We start from the raw sequence: 18,415 nt of genomic DNA on the forward strand, positions 1-18,415 counted from the left end.
CAAGGATAGACATAGTACTACCACATCCTTCCTAATGGGTCTATAGAATAAATGTGTTATAATTTGTTTAATTATATTATATAGAGTTAGCAACTTCTTTGTATTATGATATAGAGTAGAAAACCACACTGTAATTAGTACTGCCAGAACAAGAATGTTCTGGGGCAAGAGAATGCTTTGCTACCCATTAAAAGATTGCACCTAAGTATCATAAAGAACACTTGGGACTTGACAACATATCAGAAATCCTCTTAATCTTAATTCAATGTTGAAAGAAATAATATTGTAAATATAATAAAATCTTAGGTGCTTAAATGTATCTCTTAATACGATGCATGTGAAAAGTAAGAAGTATAATCATCATCTTCCTTATATATGTATGCCAGCTATTGAGGAAATATTTTCACAAATTACTGAAAATGAAGAAAGAGATAAAGCATTAATACATAATGCCGAATATTACATCATTTCTTTGATTTCAAGTTGCCAATTTCAAGTGTATTATGTGTAACTTGAACCTACCTTCAAAGCCAAAATATCACTATTTTTTTTTTTTTTACCACTTACTCATTTTTGAGAGACAGAGACAGAGCATGAGCAGGGGAGGGACAGAGAGAAGTGGGGGAGACACAAAATTCAAAGCAGGCTCCACGCTCTGAGCTGTCAGCACAGAGTCTGATGTGGGGCCTGAACTCACAAACTGTGAGATCATGACCTAAGCTGAAGTCGGGATGCTCAATTGACTGAGCCACCCAGATGCTCCCAAAATATCACTATTTTTAATGAAGATATGGTCCAGTCAGAAAAATGGCAGAGCAAACATGCTGTGAAATAGTGATATCTTCTATAACTGGCACAGCAGGATCTGCTTTGTAAATTACTGTGTGTCTTAAACCTTTTTTCTTCAAAGGCAATAACATCCAACTCCTGTATTTATCCATAAACTTCAAGGATGATGTTTGCTCTCCCTTTTCTGACACTTGACTCCTGTATAAGCCTACCAAACCTGACTCTTTCATTTCTTTAAACATACCATTAATCATATGTTCTTTTTACCTCATAGATTGATATTTTTTCTAAGGGTAATCATAATCTATGTTATTTGTCAGTCATCGACTAGAGATTCTACCCCACTATTCATTAAAATTGTCCAGAGGCTGAAAAGACAGACTAGAGCCCTCCTGCATATTAAGACATGACTATTGCTGGACTGATCCCTCACTTCCCTTCTCTTCATCAATTCTTATGACTGTTAGATCAAGTAGCTATATTAAACTGTTGGTAGATTTTGCCATTTGATCATGCCTAGTCCTTTACTCCAGATAAGCTCGTAAGTGTACACAGTCTTTCACTGTTTTAGAAAAACAATGAGAAAATAAAGACAATGGAAAACAAGTCTGAATAAGCATAAAGCTGGTTTCCAAATCCTAATCTCCAGACATAGAAAAGACACAGGCAGGCTCTTTTTCACTTTAATTCTATAAATATTCTAAACTTTGAAGTCTAAGGCGTTACTACTATGTAGGCAATGTAGAAAAAGAGAGTAATTTCCGGACACTCAGAGGATTCATAATCCAACAAATGGGGAAAGCATATAATAACTACCATATAGTGTTGAATATGACAAGGTATTATAATAAAATGTTAATATCTAGGAAGGATCTACTGGCACTGACTTAAGTAATTCATATATATGACTTCGCTGAATCCTAATAAATACCCTACAAGATAATTATTGCTATGGAGATTTTACAAATGGAGAAACTAAGGTGCATGGAGAAGTAGCTGATATTAGATCATATAATAGTAACTGCAATTGCAGTCTTGGTTTTTTTGAGCTTGAGTGACAAATAACAGCCATTAAAAGAAACATATTATTTGAAATAAATGTCCAAACCATTAAGCACCAGAAAGCCATTGGTTTTTATTAATGACAAACCTACCAAAGAAAAGTATCCTCAAAAGAACAGATATATGAAATTGATAAATCATCTCCTCATATTAAAAAAGCCATTTCTTCGATTTTTCCTCTCCATTCCTTCTCATTTTTAGCACAATATAGAAGGAAATTCTCCTCCTTGTAGAAGTGTGACAGATTTGAATGATAAAATACTAATGTATATTTTCATACCTAAGCATATTTTAAAGTTTATTTATTTATTTTGAGATGGAGAGAGTTCATGTGCACACGGGAGGGGTTGAGAAAGGGGGGAGGGAATCCCAAGCAGGCTCCATGCTATCAGCATGGAGCCCAATGCCAGGCTTGAACTCACAAACCATGAGATCATGATCTGAGCCGAAATCAAGAGTCAGATGCTTAACCGACTGACCCACCCAGGCAACCCACCTAAACAGATTTTAATTATAAGTTGTTATAACTTTTTATTGGGTTACCCTTCTAAAAAAAGAACATCAGGAAGGACTTTCTTACCATAATGTATTTTTGAGACATAGACTGGTTCAGGTGAAACAACAGGTTCTGCAGGGATAGGAGGAGGACCTGTAAATAAAATAAAAACACAAAGAAACATGAAACTTCCATGTTCCAAAAAGCAGGTATCTTACTACTCTTTAATAAATAATCTAAGAATGATTATTTTTTCTGTATAGTTCTGCCATCTCTAGGCCATCACATCTCCATTAGCTCAGCCTTGACAAATATCCTGCCTTACTGAAATTATACAAACACATTTGTGGATTTCCTAATTTATCAAGCATAAGCATAATTACTACTATATAGTTGGTGTTATAATAGATGGAACATTCTGAAAAACATTTAAAATGAAACGTTGTTTTAGATGCCCATGAAGAATTCTCTACTTACAGTAACACTATACAAAATAGTTAAAATAATATCTTATCAAAAATGTAATCTGTGAGAGTTATTGTTTTTCCTAGGAGGATACTACATTCAAAGTTTTTAAAGCTTTCAGTCTCCTTCTTTGCAATGGCTTTCCAATTTGTTTCTCAAGTTAGGAAATCTAGGAAAAACAATCAAACAAAAAAGAACACTAAAACAAAGAAACAAAAAAAAGACCATTAAAAGTTTAAATGAAGAGGCTCCAGGAGCAAAGTTCAACTAAAGTAATTAGTATCTCTCAAGAATCATTCATAAAGACAAAGGAACCAAAAAAACTGCTCCTCTGGACTAAATTTTGACTAAGATGAAATACTGACTGAATATATAAAAATTAGCAAGGAAAGACTGGCAATATCATCTTGGGGTTCCCATTAGTTAAGCAAAGGCTAACTATACTTAGATATATACATTCTGGACTTTAGAAAAGCAGAACCTTAAAAACTCAGAGAAAGATGGACTTTTTCCATTTACTGAAGTGTTAGCCACAAGTGGAATGAAAACCACAGATATTAAATCTTGTTTATCAAGCACAAAAAATTTCAATAAAGAAAATGTGACGGCACCAGTTGGACTGCATTCTAAGGCACACATAAATAGGCAAAATAATCTTGAAAAAGAGCAAAGGTGGAAGACTCATAGTTACCTATTTCAAAACTTAATACAAAGTGGCAGTAAATAAAAACAGTATGATAGTAGCATAAAGACACAGAGACCAATGGTATAGACAATCCAGAAATAAATTCTCACTTATTTTGTCAAATGATTCTTGACAAGGGTGCCAGCCTCATTCAAAAAAAGGAAAAGGCAGTCTTTTCAATGATGCTGGAAAAACTGGATATTCACATGCAAAAGATTAAAGATAGATCCCTAACACTAAATATAGAGATTAACTCAATATGGATCAATGACCCAAACATAGGGCAAAACCCATGAAACTTTTAGAAGAAAACAAAGGAGAAAAGCTTGATGATGACACTGGATTTGGCAATTATTCCCTGGATATGACCCTAAAGGTACAGAAAACAAAAAACTGGGATTTTATCAAAATTAAACATTTTGTAAAGCAAACAAGACTAATAACTGAGTAAAAATTTAAATCACAAAAGGGGAGAAAATATTCATACATCACATATCTGATAAGGGACTGATATCCAGAATATACAGCAGTTTCCCCTTACCTGAGGGATTAGTTCCAATGAATACTGAACACTGTGTGTATATCTGTATCTATATACATCTATATACACAATTTTTACGTATATATACTCTATCTACATCCTTTTGATGAAGTTTAATTTATAAACTAGTCACAGTAAGAAATTAATACACACCATACTAAGAATTATGTGAATATAGTCCTCTATTAAAATATCTTATTGTACTGTACTCATCTTTCTTGCAATGGGAGATGAAAAAATCTGATGAGATGAAGTAAAGTGAATGACATAGGCATTATGATGTAGGGTTAGGCTATTAATGACCTTCTGATGACATGTCAGAAGGAGGATCATCTGCCTCTAGACCACAGTCTACTACAGGAAACTGGAGCCACGGTAAGTGAAACTGTGAATAAGGAGGTGACTACTAGATAGAGGACTCTTAAAATTCAACAAAAAGACCAATGACCCAATTAAAAAATGGGCAAAGGAATTGCGTATGACATTTCTCTGAAGAAAATATATAAGTGGCACATAAAAATGCTCACCATCACTGGTCAGTAGGAAAATGCAAATCAAAGCTACAATGACATGCCACATCACACCCAGTGAAATGGCTACTATCAAAAAAACAAAAAATAACAAGCATTGGTGAGGATGTGGAAAAACTGGAAACTTCCCTCACTATAGGCTGGAACATAAAATAGTGCCGCCATTATAAAGAACAATATGGCAGCTCTTATAAAATTAAATATAAAATTACCATAGGATCCAGCAGTTCCACTTCTGGGTATAAAATCCAAAGATTTGGAACCAGAATGTCAGAAATATTCGTACACCTATGCTCATAGCAGCATTATTTACGAGAGCCAAAAGTTGAGGCAACTCAAGTATGTATCAACTGATGAATGAATAAACAAAATGTAGTATATACATACAAGAGATTATGGAGCCTTAAAAAGGAAAGAAATTTTGATATGTGCTACAATACAAATTTTGAGGGCACAATGGTAAGTGAAATAAGCCAGCAATAAAAGACAAATACTATATGATTCCATTTGAAGTACCTAGACCAATTCACATAGACAGAAAACAGAATGGTAATTGCCATGAGTTTGGTGTGGGGGTAGGGATGGGGAAGAGATGAAGAGTAATTTTTTAATGCATATAGAATTTCAGTTTTGCAAGATAAAAAGGGTTCTGGATATTGGATACACAACAAAGTGAATGTACTTAAGACTAAAGTGTACACTTAAAATGGTTATGGTGCTAAAATTTATATTTTATATATATGCCATGCAAAATTTTATTTTATCACACTAAAAACCTCAATTTTTAAAAGCAATATTGAAATAAGCTAAACTTAGAACCAGATTCTTAAATAATTGTATAAAAAGTGATAAGATTTTCAAAACCTAAGTGTATTATTAATAAGTAATTAATTAGTAATCAGTATCTCTCAAGAATCATTCATAGACAAAGGAACCAAAAAACTGCTCCTCTGGACTAAGTTTTGACTAAGATGAAATACTGACTGAATATATAAAAATTAGCAATGTCCTTGAAAAAACTTAGAGCAAAGAGTATTTACAGTTAATTTAAAAATATGTTTAAAAAATACCATGTACAAAATATGAATGAAGATATACATGGAAAATAATTTTTTTGTTTGGAATTGTGAAAAAATTAAAAATAGGTTTTTAAGTTTTATGTTATAAGTGAGTCTGAGACCAGAAAACTGATGTTAAGTCTCGTACGAAAGAGAGGAAACACTCAATTTTTATCTTCCATATCTCTTCAGAAGAAAAATAAATCTTCTTTAAACTAGTTGTTTAGGACATTTTTAAAAAATGTAGCTCACTATAAAGAAAAAGGTGACTTAATTAAATTTTTACCAGGCTCTGTGACCACAGAAAATACATTATTAAAAAAACTTTGTCATAATTAAGGCACTATTGGCACTTTTTGAGAAAACAATGGTGAATCTAAAAGTGGTACCAGTGGAGATGGGAAAATGCTATCTTAATTTTCAGAAAGAAGAGAGAAGGTAGATGTTTAGAAACTAAAAATTGTAGCCCACCAGTCAAAACATTTGCTAGTCCTAAATAAGCTTTCTGAAGTATTTATCATTAGAAGCCAACCATAAACATAATTTTATGATGATTAAGTTAGATGTTTGAAAAATTCTGTAGATATGTTTTAACTTAATTTAAAAACATTTCACATCTTAGGCTCCTTGAGGGTAGAAGACAGGTCTTATTTAATTCTAGATCCTCAGTACCTACCACAGTCCCTGGAACAGAGAACATCCTGAAAACATTTATTGATTTATTGATTCTACTGCATGCTACTATTGGAAGGAAACTGGGAAAATATTCCTGGGGACACACCTAGATGATAAAATAATCATATATAAAGGATTTCAATAAATAAACTTAAGGAATGACTTAAGAATATTATTTGTCACAGGTTCCGCAATCCACATTAATTTGTTAAAGACTCGGGAAAGGCAAAGGCATATCTATAAAAAAAATAAATCTAAATAAATCTTATTTTTTTAGCTTAAATACTAAACTCTAGATGAGTAAGATTTGTTTAATAAAGGCATATGGCAGTGTGAGAATGGGTAAATGAATGTTGGACAAAGATGAATACTGGTAAAGACAGCAAAATTATCAAATGATAAAATCAGAATTCAAAACTATCAAAATTGACTTCATATTAGAAATAAGAATTTGTAGGTTAAAATCAGTACCTTCCAAATATTTAACAGGAAAAAAAGTCAAAGAAAACATTATCCACAGGACAAAAGAAAAGGATAACATGACATCAGACATTCATAATAAGTGCAAATGTTAAAAGTTTTTAATTGAAATATTTGTTGAGGGGCACCTGGGTGGCTTAGTCGGTTAAGCGTCTTTCGCTTAGACTTTCACTTAGGTCATGATCTCGCGGTTCGTGGGTTTGAGCCCCGCGTCGGGCTCTGTGCTGACTGCCAGCTCAGAGCCTGGAGCCTGTTTCAGAGTCTGTATCTCCCTCTCTCTCTGACCCTCCCCCTGCTCACACTGTCTCTCTCTCTCCTAGAAATAAATAAAAATATTTAAAAAAAAAAAAGAAATATTTGTTGACTAGGTCAAAAAATCTAATTTTATGCACAAAAGAAAATCATTAAAAACAAAACAACAGGATAAAGACACTGGGCCAATACAAAAGGTAATAAAGTATCACTGAGAATTAAAAGAAATTCAAGACCAAAACATATGTAACATATAAAACATACAAGATAAAAAAGTTATTTTATATTGAATTAAAAAATATACACTGTAACAACATGAAATCACTGCATCATTGCTCTCTATAGGTCAAATAACATGTAAAAATCAAAGCATTTCAATAAAATAAGGATAATGACGTTTATAGTGCCAGCTTGTAGAAGACACATACCTAGACCTTTAATTAATAAATCTGAAAAGTAGTGACGAGAAAATAACATGAAAATTAATAAAGTATTTTCTCAAGAACTTAAGTCCAAAGTATGACCAACTATTTGAAAACAATGAAAAAAACCTATACATCAAAACTTACAAGATGTGGCAAAATAAATGATTTCTAATTACTAGATAATGGTTTTAAGCAAACAAAAAATAAAAATACATGAAAGAAGAGTTGAACTTAGAACCAAAAGTTTAAGTATAATGAAATACAAAATGAATAGATTAAAAACAAACAAAAAAGCCCAGTTGTAAAATAAAGTGATGGTTTTTATTTAAAAAGAATGATCTTATCACTGTTTAAATCAGATTTTTTAAAAAATTAACTCATTTACAGATGAACCAAAATGTAGTCTACCATTAAATAAGCAATGACAAAACTATTTACTATGCTAGCATATATGACATGGTAACATATTCCTCAAACTGATTAGCAAGAATAAACGCTACTATAATTTTATACAAATTATTCACTAAACACTAGTTAAGGGCTTTGCATGCATTATTCAGTTAATTTTTTTTCCAGTTAATTCTAATAACAGCCATTGGAGATAGTCACTGTTGATGTCCTCACTTTTTATACGTTATTTATTTTTTTACTTATTTTTTAGTGTCTGTACTTTTTAAATGACAAAACTTGGGTTTAGAGGGCAAATAACTTGCCTGTTCAGAGTCAATACTCCAACTTCAGCAATCTAATTCTGGAGTTTATACTCAACCTATTTGCTACATTACTTTAGGCCATTATTTTCTCAAATAACTACTATTACTGAATTTAATATAAGCCAACATCACAAAAATTGCATTTAAAAGCTCTATGCATAAAATGCACAGTATTAAAGCATATAATAAGAATTCAGTAAATTATGAAGAATATCAAGTTTCTGAATGTGAAGCTATTGAGAATCTGACAAATTATCAGATAATTCAGCCAACATGTTTATGGTGCTGAAATATACAGGAGTATTTTTTCTTTAATATAAAATCTTTTTATTCTTTCCTTTGCTATTATTTTTATTTTTTATCCCAGTATAATTAATATACAGTGTTATATTAATTTCAGGTGTACAATATAGTGATTCAACAATTCTATATGTTTGTTACTCAGTACTCATCATGATAGGTGTACTCAATCCCATATACAGGAGCATTTTAACTAATACTAAATATGTCAGCAATCAGACAGCAATGAAAGAAAATAAATTCTGCTACTTCTCTCCTATAGTTGCCAAGTAATTCTTCATTAACAAATCCTTCAGGTGATTCCTTCTGAAAAAGATTAATTTTACAAATACTTTATAATCAAGGGTATTTACCTGATGTTTCTAAAATTCTTGGCTCAGGTTCTTCCAATTGTAGAAGCTCATCAAGAGCTAATTTTGCTGCATTGGATCTAGACTCCTTCTTATTTTGTCCCAGTCCAGTCTTATATTGAATACCATCCACCACAGCACAAAAAGCAAAATATGGTCCCATAATGTTACCTTGAAAAAGAAGTCAGAATGAATGCTGCAATAATTCATAGTATGTTCTCACAAATGACATTTAACATAGAAAAATATCCTAGTATGAAAATTGTGGAAAACTATCTTGGCCTATCTGTTTTGTATTTTTTATTTTATTTATTTATTTTATTTTTTTAATTTTATTATTTACTTATTTATTTATTTACTTACTTACTTTACAGCCAATGCAGGTTAAAAGTAAAGCTGGGTGAACCCCTGAACTAGTTCTGAGAAATTCATCAGGCAGCCAGGTTAGCTCCAAATTTAGCATGAACAGTAGTAGGGCCAGTTTTAGAGTATAGGTCCTAATGGAGGGACAGGGTCTTGTATAAAGAAATACCTGGCAACAGGAAGCACCCAAATATCTACTGAATGACCAATGAAAGGTAAAATGTGGAACCTCTGGCAATATCTCTCTTTTGAAATTCAATACCAATAATGTTGAATTTCTCCCACTTTCTAAGTGCTCTGATACTCTTGTAAGTCCCAGAACAAAAGTATCCCTTTGAAGAAATCCTGTGAACCAATTAGGGTGTCATGGTAAGCAATTCAAACCACCATAACCTTCAAGGTAAGTGGAAGGGAGAGAATTCACAAGGAAAACCAAAACATAAACAACAGAGGAGATATGCTAAAGTTTTATACTAAATGTCCAGTCATCCAAAATTCCTAGAAGAATTACTTTACACAATTACTTTTACCTAGTTTTCATATTTGCCTAATGAAAAATGAAATGGAATCATCTAAATTTATAGGCAAAAGATTGTTACCATTATAGTTTTACTTGTCGGTATTCAGACTTTAGAAGTCTTTACTCCAGTTATGGATGGCTAGGTACAGCTTCTTTCCACAGAAGCCTCGTCATCACTATTATTATTTCCTCACATATTACACTAACTTCTGGGTTTTGCTGCATATCAAAGTTTTACAAGTAACTCCTGACTACATTTGAGTAAACTGCTTTCCTCCCACCATCCAAGACTTCAGTTTCCCAATTCCTTCCTTATGATCACCCAGGTTCCCATCCAAACTTACTAAACCTGGTATTATTTTGTATATTTAACAAGAATAAGATTATTATGTGTGAGATTTCACCCATCAAATTTAATAAGAACTCTATGTCAGAGTATTGAGCCTTTAAACTTCATCCCATCATACTTCAGGTTCTCAAACTTTAGTATGTATCTAAATCACCTATAGAGTTGTTAAAACACACTCTGGTGTCATTACTAAACCTACTGATTCAACTAGTACTATACACATAAAGTAAATACCATTATTTATCAATGGGTTGTGATTTTGAGTAGTTTTTACTAAGATCAATGAAGATTTGCCCTTATATTTTTTTCTTACTGTGACCAACAGCTTACATTTTCCAAGAGCAGTCTGAGAAGAATGGAGGGAAATCTAACTAGTGACACAAAAATGAAGTCTATAGTACTAATCATGAAGTAATCCAACCTACAGTGACTTGACCTAGGAAAACTCCCACCTTCAATATTAAGACTGTTTTTGTCACGTGTTTACTGTCATTTCATTCAAAACAACAGACTAGAAACTTGACTTCTCTATGACAGTTTTTGCTAAAATCTCAAAAGCTTTAAATCCTTTTGCAAAGAGGACCTGAGACTCATGTTGGCAGAAGTTAGTATCAGTAAGAGAAAATTTAAAAACTAAGCTATTTAATACTGTGTTTATATATACAGTTTATATATACACATACCCACAGGGACACACACACATATTTGTATACATATGTGATTTTTTTAAATGTTTTATTTATTTCTAGGAGAGAGAGAGAGAGAGAGAGAGAGAGAGACAGCATGAGCAGGGGAGGGTCAGAGAGAGAGGGAGACACAGAATCTGAAGCAGGCTCCAGGCTCTGAGCTGGCAGTCAGCACAGAGCCCGACGCGGGGCTCGAACCCACGAACCGCGAGATCATGACCTAAGCGAAAGTCGGACGCTTAACCGACTAAGCCACCCAGGCGCCCCTACATATGTGCATTTTTAAGGGTTGTGTTTCTTTGACTAATACTTCTGGTCTGTCAATACCTATTCAGGGCATTTATTTTCTTATCCATCTACTTTCCTAAAGTTCTATCTAATCATTAGTCATAAGGTAAAGAGATCAGAGATTGCTTTCTGCATTTTATTTGATCTGTACTCCTGCAGCCTTCCACAGGCATAATGTGGTAACAGAGCCTTCTGGTTGGGAAGTGGTTTAAGCGAGAATCAAGAAAATAGTCACACACGTCTACAGAAAGAATATCCATCATATACTACTTTTGATATACTATCCAAGTCCTACTTTTACTTCTAAACCCTTAATTTCAGAAGCTAAGTTAGACTGTAATTTTGTTAGGCATCATCATCACAGAATCCTCCTTATATAATCATAGTCCAAACATTTAACAACTCTACAAAAGCACATTTAGTCTACAAGTACTTACACCTTTAAAGAATCCACGAGACTAATGGGATTTCAGTTCAACTAACCATACCCAAAAAATTAATTCAATGATTAGAAAAATTTTGTACCTGTTATTTGCAGAAAAGTATGAATATAAAAATTTCTTAAGTATATTTGTCAAAACATACTAGTTACCTAACCCCAACATTACATGAATACAGAAAACAATCAAGTTTAGTACAACTTATATGCTCTGCTTAAAAAAAATTTTTTTTACCATTTATTTATTTTTGAGAGACAGAGCATGAGCAAGGGGACGGGTAGGGAGAGGGAGAGGCAGAATCCTAAGCAGGCTCTAGGCTCTGAGCTGTCAGCACAGAACCCGACACGGGACTCAAACCCATGAACTATGAGATCATGACCTGAGCCAAAGTCGGATACTTAACCCACTGAACCACCCAGGGGCCTGTATGCTATGCTTTTCACAGGGAAACATTTTTGGTACTATAATAACCAGATACAACTTTCCACTTACCTGTTGTTACTGTTTCCTTAAGGTCAAGGTGAACTCGCTGCATTTGTGCAAACTGGTGCAAAGCTGACACAGGATTTATCTCTCCACGTTTGTATTTCATTATAAATTCCTTGGGTATTTTTTTTGGAGGAAGGACAGGATTTGAAATAGATGAAAGACCTTTGGAAAGCAATGGTTCTGGAAAATTACCTAAAAATAAATGTTTACAGTGGTCAGTTCTATAAAATGAAAGAAAAAAAAGTAAAAGCACTAAATCCTACCCTAAAATGGAAGATTGTCCCTGATATATCTAATTACATGTTTTTCATTACCCGTAAGTTTCTACTATAAAATTATGGCACACATGACAAATGCAACCTGTTGAAGCAAATACCCTTCAGAGCACTCAAAGTGTTTGCAAAAAAGTGCTATCATTGTCATATCGTTAAGTGACATTAAGGTCTTCAGAGACTCTCAGACTTTTTTTTTTTTTTTTTACATACAATGTCACTAAAGCCTAGACTGAGGACACAGTCCTGGGACTAAGACTAGTTTGTTTCCAATTCACTATTTTATATTACTTTTCATTTTGAATTCAACTGACGTTCAGTGTTTGTCCCCGCTTCATACCAGTGTAAGTTCAGTCTCTTCCCTTTAGAGGCTAACACAACTGCACCTCAAAAAGGCAAGACTCCTCCTGATGTGGTTGAACAGTCAGTAAAATAATTACATAGCTAGGGGAAGGATTTCTACAGGCCTCCAACAGTGTTCAGAGTCAAATCCGAGTTCCAGACGGGCCACACCCAAGGGTATACGGATATATAGCCAGAGTACATTTAAACTGGAGGCTCAACAATACTTACTGGCCATCCCAGGATCTTACATAACTTAGGCATTATCACAAATGAAAAAGTCCTACCTGTCACTTGCGTAACCTTGGATGCCATATTCGACAGGCTGTAACTTTCTGAAGAATATCCTGTTGGTGTAGCCACCGTCTGGGCTGATGGCTGAACCGGCAAGTTCTTTTTCAGCATCTGAGCAAAGCTAGGGACCCGGGAACTCTGAAACCAGTCATTGTTGCCAGACATTTTCTCGCCTACAAATCATACGAAAATTGGAAGAAGACAAAAAAACAAGGTACTAGGTAAAAATATTCTGAAATTAAAAATAACATATATTTCCATAAATGGCTTAAACACAGACGACATAGAACTAAATCTCATTAACAGCCACAGGCCTCGTCCCGCCTATAGCCCTTTCCTGAGCACTTGCTACAAAAGGGTAACTAAGGGTCAAAGCAGTTGGCCGGAAAAGCCCTTAAAACTACCTAGCAGCCAGGGAAAAACAGGAAAGAAAACAAAATCATGAGACCCTCGACGGCCGATTCCCAGCCCAACTCCCACCCACCAAAATTGTCCTTCCTGCCCGGTAGGCCGGAGACCTAGCGGCAGGCCGGGGGCTCGCCAGCCAGGGCGAAGCCGCCGTTGCTCCTTCCTCCCAGCTTCAACCTCTGCCTTCAGGGTTCACGCGGCAAAACTTGCGTCTTTCAAAAGCTGCCTCGTGGCATCCCAGCAGTACCCGGACTACACCCTCGCACCCCTCCTCATCCAATCACCAACCGTCTCCGGGGCTGTGCTCCCGCCCCCAAGATCGAGCCTGCGCCAGCGCCAGGGCAGTGCCCTCTGGGCTGCACGCCCCGCGTCAACAAGCGGAGAGACGCAGGACGTCAGGCGTTCGAGGCCCTGTGATGCCGACCTCGTTCTCTCTGAGGGTGAGTACCCAGGCACCCTAGCGGCCCTCGTTGCCTCAAGTAAGGTAACGCTGCGCCGTAAGGCCTTTCTGCTGTCGTACCCAGTGCTCCCACACACCCCGCACCACCGTCTGCACAAAGCACTGTGTTAGAGTCGGGGTGCTTAGAGGCTGTCCCTGGGGCACCAATGTGTGAGTGGTTTCAAGGAAACCTTTCGCTTTATCCCTGGTTATACTGAGAAGACCCCTGTAGACAAGGGTTGGCTTCACCCGTTCCTTTACTGTTTACAGAAAAACCTTTGGACTCTGCGTTAGTTTCACTGGTGGTACCAAATAATGAACAATCATGAAAACAGGTGGAGACATTGAAAGCTAATAGTGGTAATATCTGAGTGATAAACCCAGTGTGGGTGTTTTCTTCAATTTTTTCCCCTTGTGAAGGATGAAGGAGACCCTAATGGAGGTGTTAGCTGACAGATGGTAAAAATAAATAAATTTCCCTATGAAGGCAGTTCGTTTTCTAATCTATCCACATTATGATGTTGTAGACAGGATTTTGATATATACCAAGTCAATCTCTGCCCAAATCCAAGGGAGCTGATTTTTTTAAAATGAATAACCTTAAAGTAATCCCCTTGTAAAGATTCAAGCCCTCCCCTCTTTCCCAAGGAGAATATTAAGACCACACTATACCTGTGACCACTTAATTAATTTACCTTCTGGCTAATGCCTGACTCTATTTTTCTTTAGTAAATTACCCGTCAAGTTGGGCGTCTAACCTAGAAGGAACTGAAGGAATTGAGTGATAGCATTATTACGATATATAAATGCTTCCTTACTTTTTTTTTTTGTATAGGCAAGGTTTCTCAAGGAAGAAATCATTTTAAAATAAAAATAACAATAGAACTGATAGTATTCTACCTCATTATACCAACAAGTAATATCCATCCACAAATACATGAAAGAAAAAAATACCCATTAATAATTGTAATGATAACTCAAAGCAGAATTCTTTTTCCTTAACATTTAGAGACTTTTGCTTACAAGAAATTAAAAAATCAAATGGTGTTGCCAGGAAGTATGATAGGGATGATGAATGAAACTTCTGAATACAAAAACATATAATTATATTAGGATCAAATTTGAGGAGGGACATGGAATGGAAATATAAGGTCATTCAGAAGTAAAAGGAGTGGGTAAAAATTACTCTTAAAGTGTGTATATAAATAATATTTTATTTGAAATAACTTTAGATTTACAGAAAATTCTAAAGATAACACAGAGTTCCCTTATACCCCTCCATTCAGTTTTCCTTATTGTTAACATTTTTTTTAATGTTTATTTTTGAGAAAGACAGAGTGCAAGCAGGGGAGGTGGCAGAGAGAGAGAGAGGGAGGCACAATCTGAAGCAGGCTCCAGTCTCTGAGCCGTTAGCTCAAACTCACAGACTGTGAGATCATGACCTGAGCTGAAGTCAGTTGCTTAACCAACTGAGCCACCCAGGTGCCCCTCCTTATTGTTAACAGTGTACATAACTGTTGCACAATTTTCAAAAGTAAGAAATTGGTATTAATACAATACTACCAACTATACTGTACACTTCATTAGGCTTTCACCAGTTTTTCAATTAATGTCCATTTTTTGTTCTGAGATTCAGTCCAGGATATTACGTTGTACTTAGTGGTCATGTCTTAGTCTTCTGTGGCCTATGATAGCTTTCAGTTTTTTTCTTTTTTTCATGACCTTGACATTTTTGAAGAGTAGTGATTGGATATTTTGTAGAATGGCCCTAAATTTGAGTTTGCCTGATGTTTTCTCATGGTTATACAAGAGTTAAAAGTATTTGGGGAGATGACTACATAGGTGGAAGTTCACTTCTCACAGAATATCTGGGAGTACATAATGTTAGCAGCTACTGCTGATACTAACTTTGATGACTTCGTTAAGGTTGTGTCTGTCAGGTTTCTCCACTGTAAAGTTACTGTTTTTCCTTTTCCGTACTCTTTTGTTAGAACGATTCCATCCTACCCAGAAGGGGGAGAGGAATATCACAGAATTTGTACACCAAATTAAAGCCACCATGTCAATAAATATTTTGAGGGAGATATTTTGAGGTTATGCAAATATCTTGTTTAACCCTGGAGTTTGACTAATTTTCATTCAATTTTGGATCTTGTCTCAAGCAGTTATTTCTGTGGTGGTTTTTTAAAAATATGCTTTCTTAGTTAAATTTCTTTTTTATTGAGATATGATTGACATAAATTAGTTTCAGGTGTACAGTGTAATGATTTGTTTTCTGTATATAGTGTGAATTGATCACCACAATAAGTCTACTTAAAATCCACCCCACAAATCTTTTTTTCTTTTTTTTGTGGTAAAAACTTTTAAGATATAGTGGCTTAGCAACTTTTAAAGTGTATTTTAGAGATATAGCAGGTTTAGTTCTAGACCACTGCGATAATGTGTATATCATAATACAGCAAGTCAAATGAAATTTTTAGTGTTCAGTACATATAAAAGTAATGTTACTACTACTATACTATAGTCTATTAAGTGTGCAATAGCAATATGCCTAAAAACACAATATACATACTTAATTTAAAAATACTGTGTTGCTAAAAAAAATGCTACCATCATCTGAGTAATCTCTCCTGGTGGAGAGTTTTGCATTGATGTTGTTGGATACTCACTGAACAGGATAGTGTTTGAGGTTGAGTGGCTGTGGTGATTTCTTTAAGGCAACAGTGAATTTGGGTGCATCAATACGTTTCCTTTTGCTAACGGTTTTTCTGTAGCACACAATGCTCTTTGGTAGCATTTCACTCATACAACGCCTTTCAGATTTAGAATCAATCCTTCTCAAACTCTTCTGTTGTTTTATCAACTTAGTTTATGTAATATTTTAAGCCTTTGTTGTCATCTCAACACTGTTTACAGTATCTTCACCAGGTGTAGATTCCTTCTCAAGAAACTATTAACTACTCACATCATTAACTACTCACAGTAGAGGCCAGATCATTGTGGTAGCCACTTATCTCCTTTTTTTTTTTTTTTTCCCCCAGAGGGCAATATGTGAAGTTCCTCACACAAGCCCATTAAAGCAGCCATTATTTTTGGGCTATTCCTATAATCACATGACAGTCCACAAGTATCTGACATATGGGCCATCCCTGCCCTCCTAGAAGAGGATAGCCAACTCGGGATTTCCTCCATGGATGCCTCGTTCTTATGGCCCATTTCTTCAGTCTTCTGGTGTGCTGACCAGTCAAACTGGTCCTTATAAGTGGAGGGCAGGGAGGGACCAAAGAAAGGGTCAAGTCATTCTAGGTTGGTAGGTGGCAATTTTAATAAGCAAAGGGAACTTATATATAAGGCTTATCTTGGGTGACAAAAAGATGAGTGGAGCTCTTCACCTACACGTCAAACTTAAAACTTTTTTTTTTAATGTTCTATTTATTTCTAGGAGAGAGAGAGAGACAGCGTGAGCAGGGGAGGGTCAGAGAGAGAGGGAGTCACAGACTGTGAAACAGGGTCCAGGCTCTGAGCTGGCAGTCAGCACAGAGCCCGACGCGGGGCTCGAACCCATGAACCGCGAGATCATGACCCAAGCGAAAGTCGGACGCTTAACCAACTAAGCCACCCAGGTGCCCCAAACTTAAAACTTTATATAGAAATATTAATTGGATTTAGTCACATACACCATTCAAATGATCTCAGCCCCACCTCTGTCTCAAGGCTGTGTCTTTGGGGCAGGTTCTGGGAGTGGGGAAGGCAAGTGGAATTCATATTCTAGGACAAAAGAGGGTGAGGAGCCTCTGATTACCCAGGTCCAGCTAATTGGTCAACTAGCGATCATGTCTTCTTGACGACCTCCCCAAGAACCCAGAAGTGGAATGATGGATCATATGCAGGTTCTATTTTTAATTTTTTGAGGAACCTCCATACTGTTTAATAGTGGCTGCACCAATTTACATTCCCATCAGTAATGCACAGGTGTTCCCTTTCCTCCATATTCTTGCTAATACTTGCTACTTCTTGTCTTTTTAATAATAGCTATTATATCATCTGTAACATGATATCTCACTATGCTTTTTTGATTTGCATTTCCCAGATGATTAGTAATATTGAACTCCTTTTCACATATCTCTTGTCCAACCATTCATCTTCTTTGGAAAAACTTCTTTTCAGATCCTCTGCCCATTTTTAAATCAGATTGATGTTTTGTTTTGTTTTGTTATTGAGTTTTATTCTGTATATTTTTTGTGTATTAGCTAACCCTTGTCTGATATATGATTTGCAAGTATTTCCTCCATTCCATAGGTTGCCTTTTGATTCTGTTGATGGTTTCCTTGGCTTTTCAGAACCATTTTAGTTTAATGTTGCCCCACCTGTTTATTTTTTTATTTTAAATTTTAATTAGGTTTTTAAAAATTTTATTTAAACCCAAGTTAGTTAACATATAGTGTAACAATGGTTTCAGGAGTAGAATTTAATGATTCATTATTACATATGACACCCAGTCCTCATCCAACAAGTGCCCTCCTTAATGCCCATGACACATTTAGCTCATCCCCCAACCCAACACCCCTCCAAGAACCCTCAGTTTGTTCTCTGTATTTAAGAGTCTCTTATGGTTTGCCTCCCTCCCTGTTTTTATCTTATCTTTCCTTCCCCTTCCCCTACATTCATCTGCTTTGTTCCTATAAATTCTACATATGAGTGAAG

At 35.3% G+C, this 18,415-nt stretch overlaps 1 protein-coding gene across 4 annotated transcripts in view; it reads right to left on the reverse strand.

The window, feature by feature from the left end:
• The window catches only part of ADAD1 (adenosine deaminase domain containing 1), an 83,906-nt gene extending 70,268 nt beyond the window's left edge, over positions 1 to 13,638 (reverse strand). For 2 of the 4 annotated variants that reach the window (XM_039241598.1, XM_039241600.1), the window contains exons 1-5: positions 13,349 to 13,474; positions 12,858 to 13,037; positions 11,960 to 12,148; positions 8,825 to 8,992; positions 2,432 to 2,500 (exon numbers count right to left, since the gene is read on the reverse strand). In XM_039241598.1, the coding sequence (XP_039097529.1) occupies positions 2,432 to 2,500; positions 8,825 to 8,992; positions 11,960 to 12,148; positions 12,858 to 13,029 (598 nt within the window). In that variant the 5' untranslated portion in view covers positions 13,030 to 13,037; positions 13,349 to 13,474. Of the gene's footprint in view, positions 1 to 2,431; positions 2,501 to 8,824; positions 8,993 to 11,959; positions 12,149 to 12,857; positions 13,038 to 13,348; positions 13,475 to 13,560 lie in introns of those variants that run through there. The other 2 variants (XM_039241599.1, XM_039241601.1) reach the window with 2 other exon arrangements.
• Positions 13,639 to 18,415: the final 4,777 nt, after the last annotated feature.

The sequence above is a fragment of the Hyaena hyaena genome, unplaced genomic scaffold (genome assembly GCF_003009895.1).
Source record: "Hyaena hyaena isolate Hyena2069 unplaced genomic scaffold, ASM300989v1 scaffold_198, whole genome shotgun sequence".
In the NCBI taxonomy this organism is placed as follows: domain Eukaryota; kingdom Metazoa; phylum Chordata; class Mammalia; order Carnivora; family Hyaenidae; genus Hyaena; species Hyaena hyaena.